This window comes from Athene noctua, chromosome Z, assembly GCF_965140245.1.
Source record: "Athene noctua chromosome Z, bAthNoc1.hap1.1, whole genome shotgun sequence".
NCBI classification, from domain to species: domain Eukaryota; kingdom Metazoa; phylum Chordata; class Aves; order Strigiformes; family Strigidae; genus Athene; species Athene noctua.
The window spans coordinates 29602003-29628961 of NC_134077.1; the positions used below are offsets into that span (position 1 = coordinate 29602003).

Here is a 26959-nt window from a genome sequence, read left to right on the forward strand (position 1 = left end):
AATAAGATACAGTGCCGTGAGCTACCTGGTCGATAGAATCATAGATTAACTGAGGCTGCAGGGAACTTCTGGAGGTCATCAGGCACAACCTTCCTCTCAAGGCAGAGCCAGCTTTGAAGTTGGATCAAAATTCAAGCTTATATGAGGCTGCCTAGGCTTTTTCTAGTCAAGTTGATAGTGTCTTCAAGACTGCTGATCCCACTTCTCTGGCAACATATTCCAATATTTGGCCACCCTTGCTTTGAAAGTGGTCATTCCTAACGAGAATTCCCCTTGGTGCTGCTAGTGTCTGTTGCCCCTTGCTCTTTTGCTGTGTATCCTCAAAAAGAGCCTGGCTCTGTCTTCTCTATAACTATTCAGTTAATAAATTAGATCAATCACTTAGGTCCACTGTTAGTCTTCAGGCTGAGCAAACACTCTCAGCCTGTCCTTTGTATTGTGCACTCCAGCTGTCTAACCATCTTGATGGCTGCTGGACTTGCTTCAGTTCATCAGCTCCTTTTTTGGAGAGACACGGGGAGCCCAAAACTGGACACAGTACTCCACATATGGGAAAACAGTACTTAGCTTTCAAATTTGACCAGTCTTTTTCATCTTACAGAACTGATTGTTGTACCAGAGACTTAGCTTCCCCATCTTCCTTCTACTGCCTGTTGATGACAGCATTTGCTATATTATAGTATTTCTTAGACGTTCCACTTATTTTCTTTGAGTAATTCGTAAACTATATGCTGTCACAAATGAGGCAGAGGTTAGCAACTGGGGAGCAAAAGTCAGTGAGTCTCTGGAGAATCAAAAGAAGTATCTGGCTAAGGGGAGGGCCTTGCACATACATTCGGAAAGGCTGTATTCTTTATCAGGATTATTTCCAAGTATAGCAACAGGCTGACTGAGTGGCTTCTAAGAACAATGAGTATTTTGTGAAACATGTGTCAGAGATAACATAAGGAAAATGTAACACTCAAATACTAGTTGTAATTTGTAATTTTTATTGTAAAGCACGCATCATTCCTTTCATCAGTAGTGATTTATCATTTGGTCAAATCTTCTGTTAAATGTGATGGTTTCATGAGAGTTCTTACATACTGATTTTTGAGAAGCAAATTGCTTCCCCTCTCTCCTCAGGCATTTAGAGTCTCTGTAAACATATTTGAGTAATAAATTAAGCAAATGAAAATTATATTGCAGGTGTTACTTCAACCTTCTGGACAGATTTTTTGTCACAATTAGATTACAAAATGTGGTAAGAGAAGAACATTTCATAAAGAGGTGTGAAAGAGCTACTGATTTTTATTCTACTTTATGAAACAGCTTCTGTTTTTCTTTTTCCATACATCACACTCAATGGAAGAAGTAGAAGGCTAAAAATAGTTTCATGTATTTCATAATGGCTTTAAAGCCAAAATTACTTTTTTTGATGTTTAAAGGTTATTTTTTCATGTTTGATTATTCGGTAGTTACTTCAGAGATCCAGTAGTAGTACAGTTAGTAGTAACAGTTGCCGTATGTGACTTTGTAAGAAATTTGAGTGCTTAAACTGACTGTTTCTGCATTAATAAATAGCACCAATTTGAATGTTAGTTTTCTACATATTGACATTAACTTTTTTTTTTGTACTGTGGTAAATCTGTAAGTTACAAATTTTCATGCTTTCTCTGTCTGCATCAGTACATTTGCCAAGTTAATTGTGTTTTTTAATGGCAGGTGTATACTTTTGTGCATGCATCTCATCATGACTACTGAACAGGATACACTGTGAGATTAGCAATGCAAATGGTACTGCCAATAACATGATTGTTTTAACCATTATATCAGCAAAAGCACAAGCCATAAATGTGCTGTCAATTGTCAATGTGCTTGTCAAATTGAGTGAGGAGGAGAGAAACCGGGAAACCTGCTTCGAGAATTTCATTCTACATTCATCCTTTTGGGATGTTTTCTCATAAATCTTGTTTTTCTTCATAAGATTCCTTGCTGGGTTGAGGTGTGGTTTGATTCAGTTTCATCGGTTGATTCCCTGTCACAATTCTGTTTCATGGTTCATTTCTAGTGCTTGACTGACTAGCAATGAGAAGTGGAGAGCCTGTGCCTCTGACTGGCACAGGGGAGTCAGCCTGGGGAACTTGGGATCCAAAATCTTGACCACAGATCTGTTTCAGCAGGAGTGTTGTAGAGGTCTGAATAAACACTGTGTAAACTAATTTATTTTTCTCTACCTTTTGCTGAATTCGGTATCAATATTTGTAACTACACAGATTAGTAATGAAAGATCAAAGAGTCTGTTTTGCACAGCAAGAGAGAAAACCTACATTTCAGTTTGACATACAGTATACAAATGTTGAGGTGTCTGCAGAGAGTCCTGTTCCTGCTGGCAATTTACAGTAATTAGAATGAATTGCAGTTAGCATTTAATTTATTTGAGATTGTTTATCCTTGAAAGGTTTGTTATTTGAAATGCAGGGATATATTCTGAGATGTATTTTCCTTATCTGTAAAGGTTAGTACCTGCGGGTTTCTCTAAGGCATTGGTAGCTGACCTGTGATTTCAGTAGAACTCTAAGAATGTGATATCCTCAAGTCTTGTTCCCAAAATGTTTACATTTCACTTCATATGGGAATTAATAAAGCACTGAACCAGTGCATGCACAGACAAGCTTCCACTTCATTAACTTTGTCGAGGTGTGTAGGAAACTTTGACTTTGAAAAATACAGGAATTACATGGTTTTAAAACTTAAAAGCTTTCATGAGATCTGTTTTTGCTTTTACTATGTCCACTTTACCAAAATATTCTACAAGGATCGTTTTATTTATAGGAAGAAGAAAATTTTTGGTTTAATATTAACAAAAGCAGGTAGATAACACTGGTGAGTATTTCAGCTACTGACTCCAAAAGCTATTTTTACTTTCATGCAAAAAAGAAAATTGATTAATGTTTCTGTTAACTTAAAAACATTTATATTAAAAATGCTCACTGAGAAATAGTGACTTGGACTTTACTTCAGAAACTAGCAAAGAACTTTAAACAATAATCATGAATTTGAGCAGCTGTGAACAGAAATAGTGGATACTTCAGGAAGGGGAGAATATAGTTCGGCTCTGTTGTCTACACATGTGATAAGATGATTTCACCTAGCTCACAGTCTTGTCCTTAGTGCTAGAGATTTAGAAGTCTGTGATGCAAGACATCACTGTCCTGGATGTATGTTTAAACTAACCTTTCTTTGAAACAAGCAGTTGGTATTATAATCAATTGAAAGAGATGTAAATTATGGTGGATTTAGATGTTGATCCATTTGTGGCTTGTTACAAAATGCCATGCAGTATGGGAGGAGAGGATAGCAGTATCCCAGTGAGACAAACTGCTAACATTTATTTCAGTGCAAAAATGTGATCTAAATAATTTGAAATTTAGATTGATTATGCTTATTTTCACCATTTGAGGCCTTTCCTTCTCCAGGTTCAAATTTGCAGTACCTGGAAATGTAAGTAAGACATTTTTTGAGCAATAATCCTGAAAATCTCAAGCTACAACAACCTTTTCTTGTGGTGGATATCCCTTCACAGCTGACCAGTGCTGTTCATTGCCTACGTAAAAATACCATTTGATGTCAGTACAAAGTCGAGAAGCTGGACATTTAAATTCTACAGTAGTCAACAGCTGTAAAAAACAGTGCGCTCAATCTCCCATGCCTTTCCCCGAGGAGTTAACCTCAAAATAGATGCAGGTTTTACAGAGTTACAGAACAGTTGAGGCTGAAAGGGACCTCTGAAGATTGTCGAGTTTTAGTCAGTAAATATATTTGCAAGATTTAAAAAAAAGAAATAGGGTTGCTAGTGCATTGCTAGGTATCAAGTTCTGTATCCAAATAATACTGCTTTCTGACATAAAAGAAAGTGACAGTGTCACACACATGATGTTTAACCAGAAAATTTAATTTTACAGAAGAACGAGTTGCTAACAGTATTAAAGATCTAATTTTTCTTATGCTGTATTGTCTACTAGGATTTAATGACATTAATGAAAGCAAACCCAAACTCTTAAGGTACGTGGGGAGGTGGACCGATGTTTTGACAGTCTCGGTTTATGCTTGAGAGTTTAGGTCTTGTTAAGTCAAAGATTTTAAAGGTGGGGTTTTTTTCCAATAAGTGTTATGTATAGAAATACTTTCCATACTTTTTCGGCTTTTTTGAGAATTGGTTTTGATTTGGAGATGCCAGGAATAAAGCAAACCAAGTGGAAACAAACAGGAGTCAAAGCAAAGCCTCCAAAAGATAGACTGTGCGTTTGGATCCTGGGGAGCCTGTTCTGAACTGACAGCAAGGGAATAAGGGAATGAAGGAGAGAAAATACTCTCCAACATTGATTCCATGGCTAGAGGTTTGGATGAAAGTCCTGGTAGCTGTAATATGGATACAGAGGGAACAGGCTGTGACTACTAAATACTGGGAGAAAAAAATTAAAACTGAGTGGTTCATTTATTTTGCTCCTTGTAGAAAAGGAAAATAAGGAAAAATGTGTGTTAATAGCGGCAATGGAAAAGACCACTGTGGCCACCAAGTGCAGTCATGCATAATCTCAGAATCCATGAATGACTGGTGCCAAAGAGAAGACAAATATATATTCTCTGTACAGCCATGCATTTAATGCCAGAAAACTTACCCTTCATGCTATAAAACAGGAAAACAGGTGACAAAAAAGTAAAAACTGCAAAAGACATGAAGCGTGTCATCATTGTCCCAGGTCTAAAGAACAGCCAGTGTCTGATAAGTTAAATTCTTAGATGGCATACACTCTTGTGTTTTATAATCTGCATTTCAATGTTGATATTGAAAAAAGAATATACTAACCAGACACCTGAGAACTGAGTGTCCTGGGAAGCACTGCTGGTTTTTTGTGTATCTGGCCTGTAGCTGTGGCAATCCTAAGTGCCTCAGAAGTTCCTTTAGAAAGGAGAAGTCAGAAATCAAATTATGTGTGTGGGACACGAGTATAATTTGGTTTCTCGGGACAACCAGTGGAAGATACAAGAGTAATATAAAAAGTGCAAGTTAGCAATCCATCCATCTTTCAACATTACACTGAAGGAGAGATAGTGAGGGACTCCCTTCCTGTCTGCAAGAAACAGACAAGGTGTCATATGGATGGACATAGAGAACAACAGAGAACCGGAACTAGAAATGCAGGAAAAACATCATTAACTACTTTCAGAGCCATTGTAAGATCACTTATACACCTTTCTGTCATTTGAACTCTCTGAAGCCTCTGCTGTGGCTTTCTTTGCATGATATTCAAATTAAATGTCATTTGCATTTTGACAGCCAGGTTGCTACCTTGTCCTTGCAGCTGAGTTCCCTGTTTCTCTCATGCTTTTTTTTTTTTTTTTTTTTTTTTGTTAAGAAGACATTCCTTTTGCCAGGATGGTTGTAAGAGCAGTTAGATACCTCTTTTTAAACTTTAACTTTTGGTAAAACGTTCAGTTGAATGGCCAGATTGTTTTATTAGAAGTGCCACTTGGGTTTGCAAGCTTGGCACTGTTGCCTTGCTGCAATTTGGTACATGCTTCTAAGGCTGGACAAAAAAAATACAGTACCTGCACTGCATTTTCTTGATTGGAACGAATGACCTAAGACACACTTTCTTTCCTGTGAAAAGATTTGTGCAGTGTTACTCTTGAGTGTGCATGGACACCTGGTAGAGGCAGAGGAACTTGATGTAACCCTGAAATGGCCAACAGCTGAAATACACAGGCAGCTTATTTAATACCACAGCACCTGTTGTTACATTCCAGCAAGGATAACAAATGGTGGCAAAGAAGTAAAATACCAAATTAAGTTCATGATCCTACTCTGTGTGTCTGTCATTTTCTCTGTTGAATATCCACCATATTTTAAAATACACTTCTCTAAGAGCAGTCATCAGAAGTTAATCTGATTTTTTTCTTATTATTAAAGCTGCGGTGCTAATTAAAATAATGCACAGTCTTTAGGAAAAAAAAGGACTTCTAAGAAGGCTTTTTAAATTTCTAAATCAGCTACAGTATATCATGTGAAGCACAGGGTGGCTGTGGGAAGCACAGGCATGTAAAACCAGAATAACTTGTTGGCACAGACTGCTCTCAAGGGACTGCAAAACTGCACATACATTCTTGTTGGAAATAGCATCTTTCCTTGCCACACTACCCAGCCTTATGCTCCAGGTAGCTTTTCTGGCAATTCTTCTCACCTCTTGATCATAGAAGTATTTTGTTTCGTGTTTTTTCATGGTTTGTATTTGCAGCTAGAAAGTGGGTCATCTTTTGCTGTTGGTCAAGTTTTGGACATTTTAATACTCTAAGGCTAGAATTAAATAGCAAAACCAGGAAGCATATAACAAGATCATATGCGTTTTGCAAACCCACTGACAATGACTTCTTCAGCACTTTATTGAGTAAAAAAAAGATGTTCACAGTGGTGTTTGCTAACTCTTCTTTTATCTTTCTGATGTTCCTGCTGCTGAATGTATGCTCACTTTCAGTATGAGTACACAGACTAGACCTACTGTATATTTTAAAAAATGCTTAATCAGCCAGATTTTTCCCAAAATTGCTTTAACTGTTGCTTCAGAGTGACTTGTAGCCTCAGAGATGACTTCCAAATCCAGTAAGACGGCTCATGCAGTGTTTGCCATACATTAGGCTTGGCTTCAGATTGGGTATTTTTTCTTTTGAAGGTCTTCCAGTGTGAATGTTAAAATTACTACATACTGCTTGACTAACATTCCCCAACTGTGTCCTCAGTTGGTAAAGATTAGGGTGAATGAGAATTTAGTACAATTTACCATACCTATCAAGAGAACTGTCAGCAAAGGTTACTTACCTTTATGAACGAATGCTTTGTATGCATTGAAAATTTTAGTTTAAACTGTTTTCTAGTTAAAAATTATATTCATATATAAATCTCCCTTTTTAAAAACAAGGTGCCAAATAAAATATTTGCTTTTCAAATAAGGACCTTGTGTACCTCAATCAAAAAAGTAGAGACATATGTGGAAGAAATAAGTACTGTATAGGGCCCTTGTTTGTTTTTTTCTTCCTCCTCCTGCACTTAGCCGTTTGCCCTCTGGGTTTTCCACTGCCTGATGGTGCTTGCCCAAGCTATCTGCCCTGTTGCAGTCCTTTTCTCAATAAACTCAGTGGCTTCCCTGGTCTTTTCTCACCCCTGCCATCAGCCTGCTTAGAAGTTGCAGTCCCAGTGTCTGAGGTTGAAGAGCGAAAGCTGTCAGAGAGCTATCTGGTCTTGCATGTCTGGTAGAAGCTTCAATTTCATTAGCGTTTGAAAAGCCAACAAGTGAACAAATGCTTGCAAACGCAGAGACTCACCAATATGTTGAAGTGGCCGTCGAGGGACTGCTGCATTTTTGGACTGATTTCTACATTGCAAGGACTTTATCTGTGCTTTTAAAAAGTTTAAATTTAACACACCTTTCACCCAGGAAGCTTTGAAGCACTCGGATAACAATCAAAACACTGACTCTTCTGTTTGTTTTGGTTGGGTTTTTCTTTTTAAATCACACCAAAAAACATTATTTGAAACCCTGACTCACTCAGATGGTTATTAAAGAAGTTATACATCATGGTAGCTAGAAAAATCAATTTACCTTATTCATATCTGAAGAACTCACAGACTGTGTCCTACCACTCATTTTTAAACTCACCAGCACATAATAAGCACACTGTGAAAATTGTTACAGTCCTGGTAATAGGTTTATGACTTTATTTCTGCCTGTTCTGTGCTTCAGGACTTGTTCATTCACTGATGCTAGCTCGTGCAGTTTATCATGGTTGGAGCTTTACCTTTCTGAAGTCATGTGTTTATACATGAAGTCATATATTTATATGCCTCAGTGTATTTATTTTTTAAATGTTTCTGGCCTTTATCATTCTTGAAAACAAGGGTAGCCCTGTAAAGACCCAGAAGGCACAAGAAAAAGTAAAAATTCAGTAATTATTTTATCCCTTGGTATCTAGGCAATCTCATGATTTTGGAGGTGCATGACTCATAGTCACATACACTCAGAAAGCGTAGCGCTGTCAATCCCACTTGATTTCAAGTTGCCTCCCTTCAGGGAAATGATGCGCTCTTACTCTGGGAGTCTGAACATGCAATTCCTTCAGCATGTGCAGGCTTTTAGCTGTAGCTCTCACTCACAGTCTGTACAGAGGCAAACACACTCGTTCACATGGGAAGCCTGGCAGGAAATCGGTTGCCACATTTCTCAAAGCAATGGGTTACAGTCTTCTAAACGCTGCCTGAAGCGCTCAGTTGGTGCAGTCTCTTTCCTTCTAATCCCGTGTAAATGTTCTTTGTGTCTTGCCTAAAAACCCATATCAGTTTTGGACCTTGAGCTGACAAGGTGCTAGTGCAGTACATGGTATGTCGATCACTAAAATAAGAAATGAGTCTCACATAGCAGTGTTGTTATTAATGACTTCACAGTCACATTTTCGCTTCTGCATGGACTGTTGTATCAGCATACCCAGGACGTATGCTAGAAATGCAACTCATGTCAGAATGCTCAACTCTTAACTTGCCTGTGGAATTTAACATGTTTCACTCAAAGTTTTTACTGGATGCTTTTTTCCTGGTCCTTATTACAACAAGCTTAAAAACTCAGTGACTCAAGTATTCAATGTCAGTGCACATGAGATTGAATGCATTCAACTGCAGGTGATGTCTTATCTACCATTGAGTGTTACCTTGTGTAAAAAAATTTTGTCTTGATTTAAGGCAGTGAAATAACTGATTCTTCCCCCCCCCCCCGAATACTTTTATTTATTTATTTATTTATTTATTTATTTATTTATGTTAGTTTAAATAGAGTTGAGAAATGGGGTATTTGGTAATAGGCATTTGCCACAGTACAGAGGGAGGTGTATGAGCTTCCATGTCAGGGAAAAGTCAGCATTTCATCCATAAGTAGTAACCTTGAGTCTCCTGAGAGTTTATTAACGTGCAATTCTAAATTTTCGCTGAAAGTTTATCTTTCCACCACAGTTTTAAGGCAAACATGTGTAAGGTAAAGTATTTTTGGGAAAACACATCCAGAATACTACATGTCTAATATTGATTGACTCTTAACACACAAAATACTAATGTTAAACACACAATACCACTGACTGCGAGAACTAAGAAGCTTCTTCATTAATAAGCTCCCAACTTTTACAGGAGGCAGTCTCTGGCAACTTGTTTGCTCTACATCATAAATTAGAAGGCTTTGCAGATGTCCCTGTTACCCCTAAGATCCTGTGAATTTTGAAGTAATGGAGGCGGGATTTCCTGTGAGAGCCTTTCCTCTTACACTGTTCTCTATGGAGAGGTCGCTCTACTGAACATAATCATGTTATCTGTATATATTGTACAGAAAATGACATCCCAATGATTTCAAAGTGTCATTTTTTGATGATACAGTTTTAAAAAGTGAAGTGTTAAACTGCACAGGAAAGAGAGATGCTATCAAGAGCAGTCATGAAGAAAAACGATCTGTGAGATACTTTAAATTAGTGGGATTACCTGCCCAAAATCTGGATCTCCTGCAGACCACCAGAGAAATGGCACTATTTCAGTTTAAAGTGCAAGGATGGGACCTGGCAATACAATAGGTGAGGAGGTAAGATACTTATGCATCCTGGCCAGCTACTATAATCACTCTTAAAAGGTGACTGCATACAAGCAGCCCGACGAAAATGAGGCTGCTTTAAGTGGTTGTTTAAATGTGGATTTACAGGCTTATTTTTAGGTGCTTACATCTCACATTGTGATGGGAGCTTTGAAAGGGGATGCTCAGCTGTCCTCACCTTGGGAAGGGGGTGCTGGCAACACGTGCAGCCAGCGGCCACCCCTCACCAGCACCCTGTGATCCCGGAATCAGGAATGCCCCATACACGAGAGAATCTGCATTTGCAGATACCGGGTTAATGTTGTAGCCTGTTCTTCATACATCCCCTGCCCCTTCGAGTCACAGTCTTTCTTCTCCCTCCCTTTCTGCTGATTGTTCCAGTTGTCAGTTAGCAATAACGGCTATTGGTGTTACGCTGCTTGCTCAGCAGTGCAATTTCCTTTCAGCTCTCTTTTCAAGGAAGTGAAACCACTGCAATGTATTTTTGCATTCTGAGGTGCCAAAGCAAAATGAAGCACCACAGACAGGAGGGAAAGGTAGCTGAGAAGAGCTGTTACGGTGGCGGGGAGAAACCCATGTTTGCTCTGTGATAGCATCTGACAGCGTTTCAAAGGGCATGAGAAAGCGTGCGCTGGATTTAGTGGAATAAATAAGCCTCAGGCCAGTCTTCACTTCGCCTCTCTTGCTGTTGTCACCACTAACAATTGCAATTCCATTTGATGAACAAGTAAGTAATAATTTTTAAGAAAATACCTATGTTCAGTCTGAAGGAGCTCTATAATCTTACTGCTTAAAGTAGTTTTATTTAAGCAATTGCCTGAAATACATTTTAGGTATTTCTGTCACCAGTAGTGAGGAAAAAATCTGATTATAGAATACAGACAGTTTGCAAGTTCCTTTTTGGATTGACTGAAATACTGAAGTATGAATTTTATGTATTTAGCAAATTAAATCAGAAGCCATGTAATAACACAGGGCAAATGTAGCTAACTTCTGGTGTATTGCAAAGTAGATAGAAAATAGGCCATGCTGGGTAGTCCCAAAACTTGGGCAGTTTTTAGAGAAATTCGGTTAAGAGTTTAACACCTCTTTTAAGTGAGCAATTCCTGTTTTGCACATCAAGCTCCACTTTGTCAAATGTTAAATTATGTAATGTAAGGGCATTTTTATTGAAAAACCATGAAATTTTTTGAAAACTGCTGTGTTTTCTGTTTCTTGAAATTGATGCTTTGCAAGCTGTTATGTGTAAATTGGTAGAACCCTACCTGAGTGTTTGTGTGACTTGCTGGAGGCAGGTTGTATGGATTTTTGTTCAATTACAGTGGAGTGTTCTGTGTGATACAGTTGGCATTTTATAAACATCCTGGGGAAAACCATTTCAATGTACGTATATATATCATATTTGGGGGGGGGTTCTCTGAAAATTTATCAAGATACTTTGAAACAGTATTTTAGCATTGGTTTTATTTTTGCTGAGATATAACTGCATCTCATGTTGAAAGTTAATTTTGTACACGTGTATGTGATTATCCAGAATTTGAAATAAGAAATTGTAATTAACCTCTAAGCTGATTTGTATAACCTAACTAAATAGTTGATTTAATATCACATTCATGTTTGATAAAAAAATAGTTATGGATATAATTGCCAGAAGACTAATATTTATCCTGTGTATGCTTTTTTCTATATCAAGCACGATCAAAAATATTTTTCTTCCTTACATTTTCAAAAGCATTCACTAATATTGTTTACTATTATGGTAGTATGAACTGCTATTAGTATGAGCATCTATGTATGTTTGTGGACTGCCAGAAAGAATACATTGTGCAATTAGTAAATTGGAAGGCTTTAAGAAATAAAAGTTATGGAAGAACAATTGATATTCCTGTTTTGCAGGAAAAAAAACCCCTATCATTCATCTGTAGATCTTTGTAAAGTATTGGCTATTGAGTTTTAGTATTTGACACTCTTTGAAATACTTGGATTTTTTTTTTTTTATTTGAATAGTGACAATTGAAGTTCTATATTTAAAAGCACAAAAAGTGGATCAATGATTTTCAGTTCAGATTGACTGTTCAGCATCTTTAATGTCTTCCTGTATGTTTGTGGTTGAGAAACGTGTCTGTCTTGTGATCTTGAGGGCTTTGCCCAAGATAGTTAACAATGGGTTCTTTGGTTTTTGAGTGTCCTCATGTAGTAATGATTTTTTAAAATGTGCTCAAACACTTCATGCTTCAAAACAAAATAGATATGCACTGAAAGTCTTAAGAAACAAACTTGCTTGAAAGTTTCTGAGATGACAAAAAATGAGCTTGTTAATAAGTTTCTCAAAAGTACTGTGGAAGTAAAAATACAGATTTGTGTCTCTCATGTCCTGAAGGACAAGTTCATTCTATTTGCTGGAACCTAAGAGGCAGGCACCCTGTGTGTGAACACACCAAGCTGCCTAAATACAAACAGGTAAGAGGAAGCTTTTTCCAAATTCAGGGACTTACTGGTTGGCATCTGCAGAGTTTATGTTTTCATTAAGAGGAAAAAAAAAGAAAAAAGAAAAAAACGTTTCCAGGCCCTGTGCTTGCAAAGCAAATCTTCCATATGTGAAGTAAGTGGAAACAGATGAACCTTTCCTTCAGCCTGTCTGAGACTCCAGGAAAGCTGCAGGGCAGCCATCTACCAGATCGTTCAACCTGGAAATACAAATTCACATGTGCCTTAGTGGAGAAGGTGCTGCCAAGGGAACGTGCTGTGAATCGTTGTCACTGGCAACAGAACATGAGTGGTAATATTTCACAAAACAAGTTTCTGAAAGAACGTTTGGGGTCTTTGAAGTATCTGAAGAAATTACAAACCAGTCACTAGGTATATTGGTGAAAGCAAGCATAGTTTTGGAGGTGGAAATCTGTTGTAGGATCTACTTTATCGGTCACAGAAGGATATCTTTGTAAGGTTATGCTATCAAGTGTTACGACGGTTCCTAGACTGTACATCTTTTGGCTATTTCTGCGTTAAGTATAGGACATAGAAGTGTTAATCTATTCTTGCTTTCCTCCTGAAAACTAACTTCTTTAGAGTGCATCCAGAGAATCTCAGTATTGTTTGCTGACAAAGGATTTTTGTGTTTGTATTTTACATGTGTGCATGTGTGTGTGTCTCTATATATAAAATGTATACATAAAAAATATAATAGATATGTGGGATCTGAATTCACTGGTTATGTAAAATGCTAGGCAGGAAACAGTTTTGCAGTAGTTAATTCACTGAATTACTCTCTCTAATTGAGTACCAGTGGTAATTGTCATGGCATTGGGATAGTCATGGTTTCAGATTTCATTATGAACATGAGAATCAGACCAGACTTAATGACTCAATTGATCAAACAGGGCAGGTTTATTGCCTCACTTTGAAATCATATCAATCCATGTCTAGAGAGATATTTTAAACCATTTTTAGCGAGTTTGATCTAATTTTGTGTTTTCTTGAAAGTCTAAAAGAATGTAAACCTAAAGACAACAAAATTTAGGGATTGAAAAGATTACATTTTCTGCAACTACATACATAAGTTTACCTTATTTTTGTGGCAGTTAGTAGGACTAATATGAATGGACAGACATGGAAATATTCCTTAACTTTCTATTCATAGTATATCTGTTATGAAGTATTGATTGCATTTTTTTTTTCCCCCCCCAGTGGCCACAGATGTCTTTAATTCCAAAAGTCTGGCTATTCAGGCCCAGAAGAAGATCCTTGGAAAAATGGTGTCCAAATCTATAGCAACTACTTTGATCGATGACACAAGCAGTGATGTTTTAGATGAGCTCTACAGAGTGACAAAGGAATATACACAAAATAAAAAGGAAGCAGAGAAAATCATCAAAAACCTCATTAAAATAGTCCTTAAATTGGCAATTCTCTACAGGAACAACCAATTTAATCAGGATGAAATAGCATTGATGGAGAAATTCAAGAAGAAAGTTCATCAGCTGGCTAAAACCGTGGTCAGTTTCCATCAGGTGGATTATACTTTCGACAGGAATTTTTTGTCCAAACTGTTAAATGATTGTAGAGAGCTACTTCATGAAATCATTCAACGTCACCTAACTGCAAAGTCACATGGACGCGTCAACAATGTGTTTGATCACTTCTCTGATTGTGAATTTCTGGCTGCCTTGTACAATCCCTTTGGACCTTATAAACTCCATTTGCAGAAACTTTGTGATGGTGTCAATAAAATGTTAGATGAGGGCAACATATAAGTACTTGCATTAAAGTTAGCTGCCTATGCATTATTTGTAGATGGAACACTGTTGATTTATGAAGGAATAAGGGAGCATGCAAAAAGTTTTTTTTACATTATGACAAATATTTCCAAAATATCTTAATTAAATTGATTTCCTTGTTATGAGCTATCTGTTACTATTCACAGTCAGTCTGGGGGAAAGACTGCACATGACTTTATTTACTGTGCTTTGCCTACAGAAACAGCTGGATAAAGACAATAAAACAGAGTGGCCCAAGTAGAGTAGGAGTCTTGCAAGATGCTCTTAGACAATCCACACCTGTCACAGATTTACAGGATTACTTCTAAATTACAAGACTCCAGTAATGTTGCTAACAGACTATCATGGTGATGGTACACTCTATAATTTCTTTGACATTTGTAAAATATATATATTTGATTCATTTATAGTTTTCTATGCTCTCTGCACAGATCACAGCTTCCTAGTGTTGCTCTTATGAAGCATTCAGTTTTAAATAATGTCAGTGATGCTGTCACGTAGAGTCTTAGCAGGCTTGTTCATCTCCAGCTCAGTGGTAAAAACTTCCTGTCTGCAAGGCTACCAAGTATAGATCCTTATAGACCCACACAGATGCTTGCTTCCTTTGATTATATGGGGATTATTTGAGGAATAAGCTACAGTAATAGCCTAACTGGGGAAGACTATTCCCTGGAAACCACCTGCGGTACGTAATTTTAACTCTGCCTATGATAAGGTAAAACACAGTGACTTACCTGTGCAATTCCTTAAGGTATTTAGAATCCTGCTAATAGGTGACAATTCTTTTTGAAAAGGTATGAGGCAGTGTATTTTATACACTAGGCTATTGTGTATGATGATGTGAATCAGAAAGCTTGATCACCTGAAAAAAATTCCAAGCCAATTTGTGTACATTGAAACTCGAAACAGAAATTAGTTTTATCATTGTGTTATATACCATTTAACTAATGGAAAAATGATCTTGAATACATTTATTTTTAATACTTTTCTCCCCTCCTACCCTTCATCCTTATTTTTCTCCCTCATCTTCTCTCTGCCTTGTCCTTGGGGATATAAAAATGTGACTTTATAGACACTGTAATGTACTTAAAATCATGAAGTTAATACATTTCAAACACCTGAAGATTTTTGTTAGAAAGCATATAAAGAATTTGCTGTTTATTTAATTGCCAGTGTTTTTGCTGTTTGCTGTGTCCTTTTGTTTTAATAAGTAAACCAAAGAATATTTGCACCCTGAACTTTTCATGCCTTTTTTTTTCCCTTGTTGAATTTTAAATTATAAAGAGCAAACTTGGCCTGTGCTGGCAATGAAAGCATCTTAGCCTCTGACATACAGCTTCAGCATTACTTGTGATTTTTAAGAGATAGAATCTACTTTTATTCGTGTTTGTTTGGTGATGAGGCTCTGAATATTCCCAGAAGGGTGCCAGAAGTGTGCCATAGAAATGCGTGTTCAAAATGTGAACTCAATTTTATACAAGTTACTAGTGTCCAGGCGAGAGAGAAGATTAATGTGCTACTGGGCTGGAACAACTGGGAGCTGATGTAAGGGTAGTATGCCAGAATTTGCCAAAAATTTAGATTATTAGGTTGAGATCTAAAGGAATATAATTTAAGATCCCTTCCCATATTTTACCTGAACAGTAAATACATTGTACTTTTGTCCATCAGAAGCCATGTGTAGGAATGCAATATCATGAGGAAAATCCCAGAAATTGTGAAGAGTATAGTTTCTGATGTATTTGCTCCATTTATTTCTTTTCTTTTCCCACCTAGAGAGAACTGTTTTCTTTCAAAATTCTTTTATTTGAGGTGAAAATAAAAAAGAATCTGACTTCTAGAAATGAAAGCAGTTTTCTTTACAAATTCTATTTCTAAATCATGTTCCAATTCTACAAAATAGCAGAGTTTATAATGAATAGTAGCAGTTACTGAAAAGAGAGCAGGACACTATCTTATTTAGAACCGGGCTTGATATATGTATGTGCTGTGTAAATCACGAAAGATTTTCATCAGCCATGACCCAGAATATTTTGGCTGCTCAAATTTGAATTTTCCCTGGGACAAAAATTGCTTAAATGTTCTTTGTACATTGTTAACACCTGCTTACATATATATGAGCCATACTGTGGTCAAACTATGTGTATTTTCAGTACACGGTAACTTACAGTGGTACTCTTTAATTATGGGTTGGATAATGTTATTATTCTGTGCTGCAAAACTGATGCAACAGTGAGTTTTAATAGGGTAAAAATTACCAATATATTAAAATTCAGTCATCATGGATTCATTTTACAATAGGCTTTTAAATCTGAGTACCTTAGGTGTTTCACATTTGTAACATTCTGTCAATGTTAATACGTAGTGCCTAATGCCATTAAAATCTATGTTGGTGAAGATGTGGAAGTTAAAACTAATGTTATAGCCTTCTAAAGATATTGAAAAGTGTAAAGTCAGACCTTGGATACTTTTTACAAGATACATCAAACAAATGTGATCTCAGCCATACAAAGAAAACAAGGTATAGGGAGGTTATCATGGCCATTTTGTGTGCGCCACCTTGAAAGGGATTCACTAGAACTTTTGGCCACCCCTTAATTATGTGTGTATGCATTTGTGTGTTTGCATAGACAAGCAGAAACACACAACTGGGTAAATTACAAGCCTTTTTCTTTCTTCTTTCTGTCCTTAAGATCTTAAGATCTTTTGAGATTTATCTCCATTTAGAAGGTGCAGAGATTATGAGGAGTATGGAAGCTTTCAGCAACTGGGGTGGGGTGGATTTTTTTTTTTAGGAAAATATGAAATCATGTCTCTTCTAAAAAAAGATTCAACCCCACCCATAAAGCAAATTCCTGTGAAATAAAGGAGTGAGAAGATGGCCAGCTGCTTACTCCCTAAAAAGACTGAATTGTCCCAAGGAAGTAGCTAACTGATTTTGATGACAGTTGGCTTCAGTTGCTTTCCAGCCCCTTGAAGTAGCTTTAACAGCTATCATGTAACTATTTAAAGGTAAACTGGAATTCTGCATGTAACTTTTCAAGGGACCAGGACATGCTTTTGTGGTCTAGCAGAGAGGAATCCACACCAACTCCTATAAGTCCATCATTCTCATGGATGATGGTATTATGAGGAGAAAGTTAAGTTGCACATTGCATGGGCAAGTAGTGCTTTTGAATGCATTACAGGGGGTGTACTTTAGCATGAACATGAAACGAAGATTTCCGTTTGCATAACCATTTGCAGAGAAACCTTGTTAAAACTTTTTCATCCAGATTTGGGCAGGTCAGCCAAGATACATGGTTAAGTGGCAAACATCTGCACTCTGGACAAAACAACTGCCAAAAGATATTATAGTTGTCAAGAAAAGTTCTGTAATATCTTGTTTTTATGTTTTGCACATAATTGAAATTCCCATATTTTTGGAAAGGAAAGTTTCTGATTAAAAAAAATGCTACCCAAAAAGACACAGTAGCTACTACTCAGAAAGTTTAGACTAAGTAATGTTGTTGTTATTTCCAAATTGTTAAAAAAAAGCTTGCATTTGTTCTGATAAAGACGTTCTAAAAAAATACTAAATTACTAATCTATACATGCTGAAGTTTGCATACTGCAGCTGAAATTATATTGCAACTTTGGCTTTCCTATCTATAATATTAAGTATTTTAGGTTACCATGTGATTCATTTTTCCTCTATGAAAATAGACTAGTAGTTATCTTCTTACAGGTTGTGTCTAAGAGCTCTTTCTGTTATAGTAGTGCTTGGTTAATATCACAAATCAAGATTTTTTAATGTTTAAACCACAAATTGCTGAAGTGATCATCTTTTCTTAGTACTCAGTTTTAGTATTTAAATTTCTGTTTTACAGTTTTAAAGCTGATACTTACAGGCAGGACATTCTTAATCAATAACCACCTTTTCTTGTGAGCTTGGGACATACAGGAACTGATGTATATCTTCTGACAGTCTGTACACACCACCAGTTTCTGGAGAAACATCCCTTACGGCATTTCTTTCTGTTAAGGAGCAAATTGAAAAGCAGCTCTTAGCTTTGGGATGTCCCATAGTTACACAGTATCAAGAAACAAAGAAGACTATAATGATGAAGAATAATGGAATTAAGGAGGCATGTTATTTGTTCAGCTTTCCCAAGCAACTGAAACTTGTTTGCTATTTGTTGTTTTCCCCTGTGGGAAAGTCTTGGTGTGGTAGGTGGAAGACAAAGGTGGAGTTTCCTACAGTTACTGTAATTTAGATATAAATTACTTTTACCATCAGATGTAAGACCTTCCACTGTCTGCTCTAAAAAGTTTAACACTGGATTTTAAAATCATACATTCCATTGGCTTCATGGCAAATTAATTCCTATTTCAGTTTGTATTAAATATTTGTATTTTAAATGTGCTTTTATTATGCACATAAATATGAGCTGAAACAAAATAGAAGTCAACCTTGTGGATCATGTCTTCCTAGATACCTTGGGGTTTTTTCTTTAGTCAGTAGGTGTTTTGTGTGCTATAAAATTTCTTGGTGGATGTAATACTGAAGGTTTTGATAAATGGGGGTTATTCCAAGAGAGAACTGTTGGCTTTTTACCCACTTGTTCTCCAGTTCCTGCTGGCACCTTCTCAGAGTATCAGCCCCACTGGTCTTTAAACATGGCAACCTAAAGCTCTTCATTTGCAACACGTTTGGGGGACATTTTGAATTATATTTTTTAGAATTCATTTATTGTGGATTGTTCTGGCCAAGTCACAGCTAACAGTGGATGAAAAATATGGTTGTGATTAATATGTGTGAGGGGTTTTTTAAATACAAACAGTGTAATGGTGTAGAAGGAATACATCAGCCCAAGTAGGGCCTGTAAATAACCAATCCTGTTATTGCGAATGGCAATGCACCAGCTCTACCCCATTGTGGAATAGTGTTGAAAAATTATTTGGCTTTCTTCAGCAGAATTTAGTCTCCTTTCATTTGAGGAATCTATTTCAGTAGCTGGGCTTGGCTTGGGTCCTGAGAACAAATTCCCCTGGCTGTTGATAGACTACTGTTAATTAAGGGTTTCTGTGACATGAAAGCACAGCCATTCCCCATTCCACTTAGCTGATGCTTTCAGTTTACTTCACTGACTGGACTTGAGATACCGTAGGTTTTTGCTTTGTTCCTTTTGGGTTTGATTTTATTTTGTGGAGAGTCAAGACCTACAACTGTGTAACGTCTGCTAGGCCTGCTAAGAGATTGCAGAAGACAGACTGAGGCAGTGCTTTCAGCCAGGGGGGGAATAAGTGCACTGGTCCCAGGACATGACATGAAATCAGCTGTTATTTTCAAGAAAGCTGCTTCTGTATCTCAAGGATCTTGATAATTCAGCAACAGAAAAATTATCTCATCCTTGGAACTAAAGTGAGTCTCTTTGCTCAACTGAAAAACTGTCTCTGTTACAGGCTGCCTAACTTGATTTCAATGATATGGACACTCCCGAAAGGTACATTTGCTCTGCCATCATATGAGAAACTATCAGAAAGTGTTAGAAAGGAAAGGAATTCTCAGCACTTTTCTGGGAGAAAGGGCTCTAATCAGACAAAGATCTCATTAAGTTTACTTTGCCATTTTCACTGTGAAAAAGTCTACTGCCTAGTGAAAGCACAGGCATTTGACCGGCTTGACTAAGACAATACGTTTAAACTTACAGTTCCAGTATCCTATGACACTGCAATCTATAGCTTACCCCAAAGTTAGAACTGAGAATCTCATGCTACAAAATATGGAAACAGGGAAGAAGACCCTTTAAAAAACAGTATTGGTGAAAACTAGGCTTTGCTACCATTTGGATCTGGGAGAACCTTGGCTGGGGAATTCAAACTTCCCACTTCATTCCTGATTAGGAAAGCAAGTGCTGAAGGAACAAGCTACCACAGGAAGAGGTGTTTATGTTGTTACTTAGTTGACTGGCTGTTCTCCATCTATCCATCTCGTTTCTCAGTTAGTAGGCTATTCCGTACTTCATGTATTTTTAACTAAAATTGCTCTTTACTGCAGGCTGGGGAGGCATTCTTGCCACAGAATATAGTCAGTCTGAACATGTGGTGTTTGGCTTTCATTTGCGTTTTTGGAGTGGTTGGGGTGGAAGCTGATGGAGTAGGTATTTCTGAGAGACAACTGGAAGTCTGCTGTTTATCTGGGGGGAAATGAATATATGTGTGCAGTTATGCACAGAGAAAGCTTCTGTAACATTGGGATAAGAACTGTAGAATGCCCTTGGTAGCAGCTTGAGAGAAGAAGCCATTTTAGGAGGCACAGTTCAAAAGTACCTTATCTTTTGTGCAAGTTTTCTGTTTATTAAAGGAGCTGCCTGGATTTATTCTGTGAGCAAAACCTCTTGGAATTTTTGGCTGCTCTAGAGCTCAATATGGCTGTTAACTCAGGAAGCAACTGCAATGAATCAGTTTTCTCAGGAGGCATTTCAAGTCTTCCAACTATTCATTAAAGACTCAGCTCATCTGTAAAATCTGTTTACTCATAACTCAGTAGTAGTGCCAGTATGCATCTGATTTCCACAGAAAGCGGCATACGGCTATTTGCTACCTCTTATTTTAATCTATGTGGGGTTTATTCTCCTTTTTTTTTTTTTTTTGCCTGCAGGGAAACCAAGTTAATGGATTTTTCATGAAGACTCATTTAGGATGAAATGGAGTGGCTGTGTTATGGGAGCAACACCATGCCTTTTTGCAGACACCTCCGTAACATCTCTGCACAGGATGTATTTTCAAAGTTGTGGGTGTGCACAAGCAACTAGTTTCTGCTTCAGGAGTTTTTTTACTAAAGTGTAACTGCATACCAGCTCAGCAGTCCACCAAGTCCTGACTGTCCCAGGGCTTCAGTCTCCCTTAAAGAGTCTGACAGAATCAAATGGAGAGCTTCCATAGTGCTCTGCTTGTACTCCCAGCATGGATTTTCCACTTAACTGAGTGGTATGTTCAAGAAATGCCAAAATTAACATTTCTTGCTAAAACAGAGACACGAGGCCTCCTGTGATGTGGGTTGTTGACAAGAGCTGTAAAAATGTTTGCATTTACATCTGCAGTTGGTTCATAAGAATATATCCACTGTTAACTACACAGTAGGCTGCTCCTCAACATCACATCAGCAAAGCTGCTTTTCAAGTTCTGAGGGTGACAAACAATGGCAAGAAAAAAAAACACTAACTGCTGTAGGCTCACAGAAAAATAAAAGAACACAAAAGAATGCAAGTCAGAATGAAAATACTATTTGCTACTCCTGCAGATTAAAGGAATCAATAGAAATGCTATATACTAGCTATGAAGAACTCCTCAGCAGGGATTTCCATCACATAAAATTGTATACCTAACTAAAATAAGTAGTTTAACCACTTTTACTAAGAGTAATTAGTAGGGTGAGCTGGGCCATACAGTGAGTTTGTATGAAATTAACATTTGTGACCAGCTCAGGGCTGAGACCTCTCAATGACCTCTCTGCACTGGCAGCCAGGGGATGGTTGCAGAGAGTGAGAAGAAAGGGGGATGGCGACCTGGCTGTACGCAAGGTCTCTTTGGTCACAGCAGAAAACGTCTATCTTCAAAACCCCAGGGACTTCTAGCACTAAGGCTGTGGGGAGGTACCATCTGTTGTAGGTGATGCTTCTGTAGTGGTCAGTGAAGGGTGCCAGAGTTTTTAACATGGATTCAGTATCTAGTTGTTGGTCATGGCAAGAAATATCTGGTTGTCTCATTCACTCACATTTTTAGAGAAATCTGTTCCTAGTGAACAGGGCTCTACAAATCTCCATGAGCAAAGCCATGCAGAAAGCAAATGAAGTACTTGAAAACGAGCCTTATGATCCAAACAGATCAGTAATAGCAGTATTAAAAAGTACAGAGTAAAAGCAAGTCAGTCAATTTATTTGTTCCCCCTGAATAAAAGGTTCAAAGGTGGTCACCACCTACAGCAGCAGATGGTAGGAAACATTTTCAATGGGATTAAGACCTACAGTATCCACCACATCTGCAAAGCCAAGTTTATAAAAGAGACAAAGACAAAAAAACTGATTATCTAACATGTTAGTCAAAATAATGACTTTATGTGCTGGGATTGTGTGGCAATGTTTTTGGTAGTAGGGGAGGAAGCTACAGTGGTGGCCCCCCGTGAGAACTTTCTTGAAGCTCCCCCATTTTCCAGGTCAGACCAACCTGTGGCTAAGGCCAAGCCAATGAGCAACAGTGGCTTTGCCTCTGTGATAATGTGTTAAGAAGGGAAACCGGAAAGGGGGTTGGGGACTTGTGAGGAAGAGTTATAAGAAGGACACCTGTGCGAACACTGAGGTCAGTGGAAGAAAGGAGGAGGAAGGGGAGAAGGTGTGCCAGAGCAGAGAGACACCCTTGTGTCCCATAGTGAGATGGCAGGGCTGTCCCCCAGCTACCCGTGGAGGTCACCAGAGGAGCAGAGATCAGCCTGCAGCCTGTGGAGTACTCCATCCCGGAGCAGGTGGCTGAGCCTGAAGGCCAGGACTGTATGGGAAGAAGTCCCCGCTGTTGTCGTTAAGTGCTGCGAGGATTGCAACATATGGGGGTGACCCACACTGGAGCGGCACGGGAATGGCTGCAGCCCTTGGGAAGGACTCAGAGAAGGTTCATGGAGGACTGTCACCCATGAGAGGCACACCAGAATAGAGCAGGGGAAAAATGCACAGAGTTCACCACCACCACCAGCTAAGGAGAAAGGAGCTGTAAACCCCATTTCCTTCCCCCTGTACCACTGGGTGGGGAGGAGGTAGAGAAATTGGGAACAAAACTGAGCTTGGGAAGAAGGGAGGGGTGGCAGAAGGTGTTTTTAAGATGTGGTAATGATTTTCACTCTCCCACTGTCTATTAAGGGTTGGTTTTGTTAGTGTTTGAATTAAAGTGATATTTTTCTTCCCCTAATGAGTCTGTCTTTTGCCTGTGACCTTAATGGGTGACACACCCTCTCTGTCCTCATCTCCATTCCTGAGCCTTTTGATTCATTCTTTCTCCATTGCAGCACTGCAGGGGAAGGGGTGAGTGAATGGCTGCGTGGTGCTCAGTTGCCCTCTGGGCTCAAACCACAAACCTTTAGAACATACATCAAATTTGTTTTAGTGCACAACATGAAAATGTACTGTTTATAAAACAACTTAGGTGCTCTAGGCATTGAAGTGAAACACAAAAACCCATAATCATCTGCAGAATTACAGGGTACTGCTTGGGAGTTTTGGCAAATTTTTCCTGTCGTTAAAAGCCTGATATGTCAGTAAAAGAGTTAATGATAAATACATGTTAGTTCACACTGCTCACTAAGAGACAAAATAAAGTAGATCTTGTCTTCCTTTTTGACTCACTTATTTCATTACCAGTTTCAACCATTTTAAACCCTGTCTAGCTGAGTTTGGAATCTGGATATCCTGCTATTAATCTCCCACTATGGCTCACTCATTCAAAACTTAGTTTTACACCTGCTATTGATTTGTGGTTTGACACCTGCTCCATTCAAGTTTTCACCTAACATCACCCTGCTTTGGTTAACAGTGGTAGTGTTTTGCCCTCGTACCTTGTTTTAGACTGATGCAAGTATTCTGGTAGCTATATGACTTCTGGAACAAATCACTTCTGATTGTTAAGGGAATGCATCAAACTCCATTCTGAGTGGTTCTTTGTATTTTGGATCTTTTTAATACAGGCACATTTAACTTTAAAAACATAAAATATAGAAGTGACATACTTTCACTTCAGTGCACTTTCTGTTATGTTTTCCAGAAAAAAAAAATCTGTTGAGGAAACTCAAATTTTATTTATTGTTTTGAAGTGGGAGCTCTTTACTGATTCTAATTGCAGTCTATGCACCAAAATGAGGATGGTATAAAAGATGCCAACTTGTTAACAAGGCCTGTTTGTTAGCTACTTAGAGAACAAATTATGTATAGAAGTATCTCAGGGTCTGATTTTACCTGGGGCATGTAACAACTAATTTCCAGGCAAATTCAAAAGTGGAGTCCCTTCCTTGAATAGCCCGTCATCTAAAAAATACAGTACATGGAAGACCATGGAACCTGAAAAACTAGAGCTGAAATGGCCTGTTCAAAAGCGTGTAAGAGTCCAGAAGCAGCACTAACAGTGAACCAAGTTCTCCTAGGACTAACTTATGGCCATGCACAAAGAACTATGCTGCTTTAGATAGATATGATTATATAAAGGATTACGCAAATAAATTTGGTGGTGTAAGGAATGCGACATTAGTTCTGGTGAGTATTTCCAGTCTGAACTAGATGTTTCTAGGAGTGTATGCACAGGTGACTAAGCTGGGTATTTGTGCTGTTAGTTGGCATGCATTCACCTACCCTAACAAATTACATCCTAAACTTGCTGGACAGTACAAGCCCCTAGCACCCCTAATAACAAACATGAGGGAACAAAGAAGGCAACGTAACACTCAGCAGATATCACACTGACTACACATTGCATCAGTGCAAGGCTCTCTTATGTGCACTCTATATAAAGGTACGTCGTGTGTCATGGTTGCACTGAGGGGCCAGCCAGGCGGCTGTCCCAACAACCAGCACTGCTCTTATCATGGAGGCTCCCTCTCTTCTCCCAGGTGGGAGACCAATCCCACAATAAACAAAATACTGCGTGTTGAGGCTGAACCAAAGCTGGCAGGCAGTTACGAGCTCAATCTGTTACTTCCTTGGGAAGAGCATTCACAAATGAGTTCATGGCTCTGCCCTCCTGGGAAACAGCTTCTTTCTACTGCCCAGCACAGTACAGGCAAATTACAACCAGTGATGTTCTCTCTGCAATACACAGCCAACTCCACCATGTCTCTCACTGTTGGGAAATTTGCTCTTGTATTGAGCTTCATTCAAATGAAATAGGCAAACCTTGGAAGTCTGAGGAGTTGTGAGGTTATTTTGTGCTGATTAATACAGTGTCAGTATAACACACATCCAGTGCAAGGGGTCGTTTCTGTGCACATTCAGCAATATTTCCCATGCTTAAAACGTGATTTTTTTTTGTAGACCATTTATCTGCCCCGTGTTCCCTTACCTGCCTCCTGAACAATTTTTTGTAGTTTCTAGTGCATACAGATAATGGTGCCTATATGGCCAGAGGAATGCCAGTGAATCTGTTGACTAAGTAAAACCAAGGTGTATTAAAAGACTCGATCTGTGTGTAAGCCCTTTTTAGATGAGTCATATAAGAATTCCATTACTTGTGGTGTCATATCTGTAAATGTAGGTATTTCAGTCAGTTTCACTGTGGCACAATGCTTCCTCTAGTGCCCAAACTGTAAATTGCAATTATAATATTTCAGTGCAATTTCCCCATTCTAACTGAACTGCATGTAATAAAATCACAGGGGATACATCTCTATTACTTCTAAAGGAGTAAATGTTACAGACTGCTTGAGGTCAGAGATACTTAATTCTTCTAGTTTGAAAGTCTCCAAATATCTATCACTTGGGTAACTATCACTTCTCTTTAGTGTAGACAGTACTAGAACTAGAAATCTGGAAAGGAAAACTGCAGCCAAGGAAATCTGCAGCAAAACCAATTTTTCTTCCTACTAGCTCCAGAAATGATCCAGACTTTACAAACTGTAGAGGAAAGGTTGATCATGAATTAAAGTTCACCTGTGCAGAGGGAGTTCATAGACATGGGTTGAGGCAATCCCAAGCACAAATACAGGCTGGGCGATGAGTAGATTGGCAGCAGCCCTGCAGAGTAGGACTTGGGGATATTAGTGGATGGAGAACTGACTATGAGCCAGCAATGTGCACTCACAGCCCAGATAGCCAACAGTATCCTGGGCTGCATCAAGAGAAGTGTGGCCAGCGGGTCAAGGGAGGTGAGTCTCCTCCTCTACTCGACTCTCTTGAGACCCCATCCAGAGTACTGTGTCCAGCTCTGGGGCCCCAACATAAGAAGGACATGGACCTTTTGGAATGGGTCTAGAGGAGGGCCACAAAAATGATCAGAGGGCTGGAGCACCTCCCTTATGAGGACAGGCTGAGCGAGTTGTTCAGCCTGGAGAAGAGAAGGCTCCAGGGAGATCCTGTAGTGGTCTTCTGATACTTAAAGGGGGCTACAGGAAAGACGGGGAGGGACTTTTTACAAGGGCATGTCCTGACAGGACAAGGGATAATGGCTTTAAACTGAAAGAGGGTAGATTTAGATTAGATATAAGGAAGGTTAAGTGAGGGTGGTAAGACACTGGAACAGGTTACCCAGGGGTAATGTGGATGCCCCCTCCCTGGCAGTGTTCAAGGCCAGGTTGGATGGGTCTTTGAGCAACCTGGTCTAGTGGACGGTGTCCCTGCCCACGGCGGGGGGGTTGGAGGAACTAGATGACCTTTAAGGTCCCTTCCAACCCCAAACATTCTATGATTCTATGATGAGCTCCACAACAAAATAAGCTAGTCAGCTGGTCTGAATTCTAGGCACTCCTTATTCCATCCTCTGTTCCCAGAGCACCTCCTAGATTTAAGACAGACAATGGAAAGAAGCAGGGAGTTTAGAGCTCCGAGAGACTGAGGCTTATGGTGCTCTCAGTCAGCCAGGAAAGTAAACAAGTAAGAAGGAATAGCTCCATGAGATCCCTGTCCATAGTTCAGATGAGTTGGGTACGTAATACTGGAAAATCCTAACTTCATCTGCTGCTGAGATCCAGAGCACTGGCTCTACGAACTACAATACGGTTACAATCTGAATGACACTGTTGCCCTTCACCATGGGCTGCAGGGGAATCTCTGCTCCAATATCTAAAGCACCTCCTCACCCTCCTCCCTTGGTGTCTGCAGTGCTGTTTCTCTCACACTTTTCACACTCCTCTCTCCCAAAACTACTGCACAATGGTTTTTAAGCTTTCTTAAATATGTTTGCACAGAGGCACCAACAGCTTGGCTGCTGGGCTCAGCCGTGCCCTGCGGCGGGTCTGCTGGAACCTGCTGTGCCTACCATAGGGCAGACCCTTGCCTCCCCTCAGAGGGCCCAGCA

General features: G+C 38.8%; 1 protein-coding gene across 3 annotated transcripts in view; it reads left to right on the forward strand.

The window, feature by feature from the left end:
- The window catches only part of TNFAIP8 (TNF alpha induced protein 8), a 63793-nt gene extending 48628 nt beyond the window's left edge, over window positions 1–15165 (forward strand). For 2 of the 3 annotated variants that reach the window (XM_074931908.1, XM_074931906.1), the window contains exon 2: window positions 13344–15165. In XM_074931908.1, coding sequence (XP_074788009.1) covers window positions 13344–13909 — 566 coding nt within the window. In that variant the 3' untranslated portion in view covers window positions 13910–15165. Of the gene's footprint in view, window positions 1–10286; window positions 10384–13343 lie in introns of those variants that run through there. The other variant, XM_074931907.1, reaches the window with a different exon arrangement.
- The last annotated feature ends 11794 nt before the right edge of the window (window positions 15166–26959 follow it).